Source organism: Lingula anatina, chromosome 5, assembly GCF_051362555.1.
Source record: "Lingula anatina isolate TDL-2025a chromosome 5, LinAna3.0, whole genome shotgun sequence".
Lineage (NCBI taxonomy): Eukaryota > Metazoa > Brachiopoda > Lingulata > Lingulida > Lingulidae > Lingula > Lingula anatina.
The window spans coordinates 11748951-11756762 of NC_141771.1; the positions used below are offsets into that span (position 1 = coordinate 11748951).

Sequence of the window (7812 nt, forward strand, 5' to 3'; positions counted from 1 at the left end):
ACCGCTTGAATAAATCACTATTTCTGTACTAGAAAATACATTCTTCCGGAATAAAATAGAAAAAAAGCTTTGTAAATATCAAGTTTGGACATGTTAAGGACAAATTACATTCAGACCAACAAAAGCTCGGCGAAACGCTAGCTGAACTTTGACGAACCAACGCAACGAAAGATCTCAGAAGAACATCACAGAACATTGTGATCAGAAGACTGAAACACTAGAACTTTGAAAGAGATACCGAAATCAGAGATTCAAGCATGATCAGTATTTATAAATTGCTTGCATTATAACATTAACGCATGGTAACATTATTTACTATATTTAATTTTTGATTTTAATTAATATTGAACAGAAATCCACACACTTGTCATTAGCTTGAGATATGGTTTCCCACAGGATCGCAACATCCGCCCCGATCCCGAACAACATCGCGAAGTGGGCGGGCGTTTCAATACATTCAGTTTAATTTATGTACCAGTATACATTTGTACAGAGCTATGTACAAGTGCGAAAATTACTCAATCTAGTCTCAAAGCTATTATTCAAGTTTTTCTTTTTACTGTTGATGGGCTCTCATAAAATGTTTCAGTCTATTTTGAGCCAATATTTTTTCTCTTTTTCCTCAGTCTCCTTTCCTCTACTACATGTATATCAATCTTTGAAACCCTCTGTAACCTAAATGACCTACTGCACAAAACAAATACTTCGCAAGTTTATTTCTTAATTATTTCTAATATTTCTCCTCCCCTGCTGCCATTTTCATCAGCTCCACTGTCATTTCAGCTTGCTTAATGGCGTTCACTTCGCAAACCCAGTTGGTCCCATAGTCAAGATTGTAACAGAAGCGACCTCGAAATTTGTGCAAGTAATGATAAAACAATTTTGACAAATTCTGCATTGCGGCGGAAGTGACGATTCTCGTGGCGTGAACATTATCGTCTGCTTCTCCAGGAGGACAATGCTTGTCACAGTCTCCTATGTTTGATGTACCCATATCATATTTGCACTGATCAGATGCTAGCAATCCTTTTACACTGTTATCGTCTGGTAAAAGATGGCCGCGGATTTTACAACCCTGTATCACATTTCCGTTGTTTAAATTTGCGTGAAGTGCATGTTTTGAGCTTTTGGCTAGTTCCCAAAACGATTGATAAGTGGCAACAGCAGGAACACTCACTGTTATGTTCGTCAAGCCAAAGAAAAGCCCGAACGCATTTTGAAACTCGGGTGGCATAAAACGTCGCATATTAACAGCGTGGGAGGTAGGGACGTCTGCTGGTCGTGGCGTAGCTCCTGCATTAATGGCATTAACAAGGGCAATCGACGCAGCAGCCACCAAGGCACCATGGACAGTTGTCTGGTGTTCTTTGCACTTTGCTATGAGTCTTTCCGTCTCTGAAATTGTGAATTCCAAAGCTACTGTCTTTGTATATTCCTCGCCTGAATTTGGTGGTGGTGGAAAACGCTTCATGCACGGACTGTGGTACGGAAACAAACTGTGTATTCTTTCTTTTAACACTTTATAATAGTCTGTCCACTTGAATACCATCTGGTCTTGGGGCAAGAGTGCCTCCATGTTTCGATGGAATGTGACGACTTCGTCCTTCTCAATGTGGTCGTCTTTTGAAACTGCGTTGAGGTATTGAAGTAGCTTCTTTAACATCAATATATAAGATGTTCCATCCAAAATAACGTGATGAATGCCAAACACTACAAATGATGGATACCCATTAAGTGCATATGATCTATAGTCCGATTTGTGGGAGATGTCACTTGGTCTGAGCATGCGCAAAATTTTTACCCTCCAAAGAGGGGCATTTTCTTTCAGAAATTGCACGCGCATCATATCCTCGTGCACCATCTTCCAGTCGTCGTCTGACGTCACATCCACGATCTCCATATCCACATAGGGGTCGTCCATATACTTGAAGTACCTTTTGCCGTCTTGCCATTCTATGTTAAGACGAAGATGCGGGATGTTTTTCTGGAGCAGCTGAAGGGAGGTTTTCCAAACATCGTCAGAGAGGAAGAGTTTTGAGTTAATCCACGAGGTGAAGGCAACCGTTGTGTTCTTGCACTCATGCATTGCGGCTAGCAAGTTCTCGTAGTGTCCAAGAGAGCGAAGGGTCCTCGTGGTAGAAGGTGAATGGCATCTTTTTGCGGACATTGTCACTTTCCATTTGAATCACGTTAACTGAAACAAGAAAAGAATATCTTGAAATTTTAACTAAGCAGTTAAATGCAATTCTTCGATTCAAACTGAGAGACGTCTAAGTTTATAACGGAAACCCATATAAACAAAGGAAAATGTGAAGAAATATAAAAATGCAATAGGATAATAATGGTATCAGGACAATTCCCCCTCGGACAATTCCCCCCCGGACTATTCCCCCCAGGACAATTCCCCCCCGGACGATTCCCCCCCGAAGAATATATATATATATATATATATATATATATATATATATATATATATATATATATATATATATATATATATAAAGTAAAGAATACAAAGTTCAAAGTTCTTTTCATCCATTTTTGAATATTTCTTAGTGTGATGATGCAAATCAAGGATAGATAATATTAATTCTATTAAACAATTTATTTTCTTGGAGTTCAAGTACATGAAATTTTCGAGATAGAAGTACAGAACATTTTATTAAAAATCTGATCAAAGAATATATATCTCCAGGTAAAGGAGGGGTAAACAGATGATCTCACTCATCCAGGTAGCCCTTTGATGAATTAACTGTTACTTTTAATTGCTTTATTTCTCCCCCCCCCCCCTTGATTCAGTAAGTCTTGAATCAAGGTGCATCTCTAGGGAGAGGTGGGGTAAACAGATTTTCTCGCTTATCCAGGTATCCCTGTGACTATTTGTCACTTTTAATTACTTGACCACCACCCACCACACTAAAATATTTATAAAATATCTGTTTACCTGTTCATCTGTTTACCCCACTTTTACCTGAAGGATAGGTGGTTATACTTCCATTAGATACTTAATAAATCTTCCTGTACTTGTACTCAATGAAAAGGGAATTTGTTATAAAATAATTTGTTGCATGGTGAAGTTATACTATCACACTAAAAATGTTAATAAAATAGATGAAATGTTTTAAACTTTACACTTTCTACTTTATATTTGTATATAAATATATATTTCTTGGGGGGAATTGTCCTGGGGGGGGAATTGTCCGGGGGGGAATTGTCCGGGGGGAATAGTCCGGGGGGGGGGGGGATTGTCCGGGGGGGGAATTGTCCTAGAATCGATAATAATACACTATTACTACTATTAACAAACAAGCAAAAATACCCCTTTCAACACTAGTTCAATATCATGATATCCAGAGGATAAAAAACTCGTTCTCCAAGCTATCACAAGCCCGGTATTATCAGAATTTATTTGAATGTAATTGCTGGTTTAGGAAATAATGTGAAAGCTGAAGAAAACAGAGATCGACAGATACATGAACCTCTGAGAGTTACTAGTTCTCGTCATTGCCTTGGCCGTGAATGGGTCGCAGCCCTGTTTAAACCGGGCATAAATTGCCTTCCTGTATCACGTACATTTACTAGTTAGACAACAATAAAATATCGATTCGCACTTAAAACAAGTACCTAGGCTACAGATGTGGAGGGGTTTTTGACAACTCTCACTCCTGTCCTCTGAAGCGCTGGATCTGTCCAAGCATGGCTGGTAAAGACCAATTGTACTGAAAGATAAAGCACAGGGCGCGTCACTGAACATACAGGCAAGACCCTCGTCATCGACGGTTTACCGATACAACATAACTGGTTCATCATGCCTCTTAATCAGTACACCTGCTCTGTCACTGAATAGCAGCCATTAAAATGCCTTAAAGCGTAGAGGAAAATGTACAGGGAAGGTGTATAAAACGTACCCTTTGAATCCGTAATGGTCGAAGACCTACCTGATACAGTACATGGGAAGGCTGTATTATGTAATGTTTATTAGCAACGTGTAAGCCCGGCTTACATATATTGGTGATTTGTTGACGCGGCTTTTGTCAACGTATGGGGTTATTCACTGTACAGTGAGTCGACAGTGATCTATATTTGCACTTTGGCCTAGAAGAAAAGAGGTTTGCTTAAGAGCAGCGCTTGTGCCGCGGGAAGTTTCTAATAATATTGATCTTGTGAAATAAAACTTGCCACTGAAATGTGTCGCTTTCATTCCTGTTTATTTACATTAGAACCTATTTTGTCATATGCATCTATCGACATGCCGACGTATGTAAATCACTTACAGTTTTTGGTCGGTGCGTATAGGCATCACATTTCAAGTGGGGAGAGAAAACGTAAACAAAGTGTTTCTGCGTGGTTTGTGCAGCAGAATATATTTAGCTAATTATATAATTTTTTCACGTACATGTTCCAATACATGCATATGCATGGTTGTGTAGAGAAAGTAAATAACAAAAATAAACTGTTTAAATTCAGATAATTGGACACGCAGGATTGCAGAATATACATGCAAGTACATTTGCGAGTACACTGTAAAATTACTGTTAAAAAGTTACATATATAATACATATAGATGGCAGCACACATCAATCGTAATGACTTGTCTTGGTACAAAAACCTTTAAAAGCCATTTAAAGCATATTTTTCTAGGTCACACCCCTATATAATAGTTCAATACGTGTTATATGCTGTGAATATCATATATAGAATGTTGCGTAATGCAATATAGCTCTGTCACACCTGGCGCAAAAAGGTAGGCCTTACATGTGGGTAGACTACATATGGGAGACTGATTATACGCACAACTTTGAGTGTATAAATTCACCCTGTTTACAGCATATAAGAAAGAAGGTAAAAGCAGCGTACAGACATGTTTCTGTCCGCGCATGCAAACGTACACCAACGTTTGTACTCGAGACTTGTATACAACGTAAATCTAACGAACCCCTTGCATTTGTGCACTTCATCTCATACGTTTGTGCTACATATATACGGTAAGTGTAACAGTGCCTTTTAATACGTCTATGATGTTACCAATACAAGGATGCTGAATTCCCGAGAAGGCAGCTTGTTGAGCATATTGAAAATCGGAAATCATAGTTGAAACACGTTACGCAGGCGACTGGTTCTGTGAACACAGAGGTGGCTGGTACTTAGTGCCTAGAAGCTCCACGTGCCTAAAGATACCAGGGCCCGTAACTCGAAAGCATCGCGCATTGCGACCTCGCGCAAGCGTCTCGATCCCATACCTCGCCCATACTCACCCCAAATAATACACTGTAGCCTCTATGTGATATCGCTATTCGCAATGCGCGATGCTTTCGAGTTACGTGACCCTGGCACTCAGTACAGATTTTATAAGTCGCATAGGGGGTAATTATCAAATTTGGGCGACGTCTGTCTGCTCTCCTCTCTGTCTCAGGAGTATCAAAATTATAATACATCTTCTTGAATATTTTTAACCTTCTTCCTTTGCAATTGCACGTGATGTCTACTTTTTTAAAAGTAGACATAACGCATGCCCAAACGCAAGGAATTCGTTTAAACGTATATTTTCAGGTGACATGTAAAATCGGTGTGCTGCTCTTTCCATTGTGGGCAAATAATGTCACATATGGCGAGTTTTACAGTTAAAAATGTTTAAAAACACTCAGACTGCCCTATTGTATTGTCAGTAAACTGACTTTATTTCGAAGGTTTACAGATAATGAAAGCCTCATCAATACCAGTGATTTAAGGAAAATGGGTCACACGTCGAAAAAAAAAAAAAAACAAAGACGCACATCCTAGTTTATCGCTGTGTAAGATTAAAGAACATACCGGTATCAAAATCCGCCTAAACGTGTTTCACTGTGCGTGCACATGTAATATGCAAAGACAGGTGTCCCTTTTTATGGCAAGAAACATACATGCATCAGTTCTCATTCCAGTGGTTTTATAGAGGAAATGGCGACAAAAACGTTCTCCTCCTGCCTTAAGATTATCCGCCCACTGGGAGCGTTCGAAAACGTGCTTGCTGAGCTGCACGAGTCTTACAAAAACACAGCCACTTTCACCCCTTGGATAACCTCTACAACATACTTGACAAATGACGTTTGGGAAAGAACTTTTATCGAACTTCAGAAAAGTATACCACACTTGCGTCTAAAAATTGCATGCCGAGAAGGACGAAGATACTTTCAGTGCATGGACAATCCTCGCGTCGACTTGGAAATCACTAATACCCTGTCGTCTGATGAGTGGCAAGAAGTCCACGAAAACACATTACGCTGGCGGTTTGACACTGAGAACGGGCCCCTTTGGAAAGTACACGTAATGCGCCTGCCACAAGATCGGATCGTTTGTGATATGCATGCGTTTACAACTGCACTTGGCTTTGGGGTCCACCACGCGATAGCAGATGGATTTTCAGCATTTTTCCTAACAGAAAGAATACTGCATATACTGAATGCAAGACCACAGAGAGTCGATGGTGATGATGTTGTATCAATTCAGCCGTATTTTTACTTGCTTCTGCCAAGGAATACGACATTTCGTTTGGGGGGTTATGTAAAGCTGACCAAGACTTTTGGCCGATTTGTTTTTCCAAATAGAAGTCAGTACGTAAAGCGATTTCGTCCACAATACGCCATGAAGGATGGCTGTACAAAGACAGTGGCTTTAAAACACTCCACAGTTGACACGGAACGTTTAATGGCAAAGTGCAAGGTGCGCGGAGTGTCCGTAACTGGTGCACTTTTAGCTAGTGGCGCCATAGCCTTGGCAAATCTTGTAAAGAAAGAAAGCAAGTCACGCCCCATTAAAATGGTGATGACATATCCGATCGATATGCGTCGATTTATGCCACCGGATATCCGCCCTTCTTTCGGTTACTGCATTAGTCTAACTGACGTCAAGTTGAGGGCCTCCACAGCTGCCACCTATGGAACCTTCTGGGAACTGGCAAAAGAAGCGACTGATGGAATCCACGACAAACTTACCAGTGACGAAGCGCTTCTGAGTTGCAAAATTATGCACCGTCTTTTGTCATATGAAAAAACAATGAAACGATTTATAGTATTTCCAGGACGGCAATATGACTTTGGTGCTGCATATCACGGCGACTTTGACAAATGGTACGATCCTCTCAAAAACTTTGACCATCTCCGTGTCATAAGGCTTGTCGGCTCTAATCCACTTCACGACAGTTCAAGGCTATTCTTTCACAACCTTTGGAGGGTCAATAGCCGACTCTGCTACAACCTTGACTATGCAGGAACCGTTGTGGCTGACGGCCACGCCCACAAGTACGCTAAACTGACCTTTGACCTGATGAAGATGGCGGCGGGAGAGGAGACCGCCTGGAGCCTATAGTTTCTGTATGGAGTGACGCCTTTTAGGGACCATTCCCAAACCCTATCGTATTAACTGTGGATCGATCTATCTCCAAGGGGATTCCCGCTAAATTGCAATTAACTTAAGCGGCTTAGATGTCTGTCACGCCTGCTGAAGCTGCTAGGGGTTGTTAACTATCGTTTTGCAGCTTCAGTAGGCGTCCCAGACATCTAGGCCGCTTAAGCTTAAAGCAGCTTAGCGAGAAACTGCTTGGAGATGGATCGATCCTGTTAGATCTGTCTAGGCAGGCTAAGTTTAATGAGTGATGATGTTTACAATTAGGTGCGTATGTTTTCCTAGAGAGTATTAATGATAAAATGGATTAGGAAATAAAACGTATACACCCTTGTAAAACCCAATGTATTTGCTATATACATGCAAAAAATGAAGACTAAAGTCCAGGCAGATCCTGACTACATTCTTGTTTAGGAATAAATCATTATGTGT

At 40.5% G+C, this 7812-nt stretch overlaps 2 protein-coding genes across 3 annotated transcripts; one reads left to right on the top strand and one right to left on the bottom strand.

The window, feature by feature from the left end:
• Nucleotides 1-303: 303 nt before the first annotated feature.
• On the bottom strand, nucleotides 304-3947 carry LOC106178987 (uncharacterized). 2 transcript variants are annotated; one of them, XM_087012753.1, is made up of 2 exons: nucleotides 3634-3947; nucleotides 304-2194 (listed from the first exon to the last, which is right to left on the bottom strand). In XM_087012753.1, exon 2 carries the CDS (start codon nucleotides 2165-2167, stop codon nucleotides 731-733), a length of 1437 nt encoding a protein of 478 aa, XP_086868879.1. In that variant the 5' UTR covers nucleotides 2168-2194; nucleotides 3634-3947; the 3' UTR covers nucleotides 304-730. The 2 variants fall into 2 exon arrangements, with proteins under 2 accessions (XP_086868879.1, XP_013417883.2); XM_013562429.2 differs by having other exon boundaries at nucleotides 3625-3947.
• Nucleotides 3948-4301: 354 nt separating this feature from the next.
• LOC106178975 (uncharacterized) lies at nucleotides 4302-7738 on the top strand. Its single transcript, XM_087014318.1, has 2 exons — nucleotides 4302-4985; nucleotides 5922-7738. The coding sequence occupies exons 1-2, from the start codon at nucleotides 4756-4758 to the stop codon at nucleotides 7342-7344; spliced, it is 1653 nt and encodes a 550-aa protein (XP_086870444.1). The 5' UTR covers nucleotides 4302-4755; the 3' UTR covers nucleotides 7345-7738.
• The last annotated feature ends 74 nt before the right edge of the window (nucleotides 7739-7812 follow it).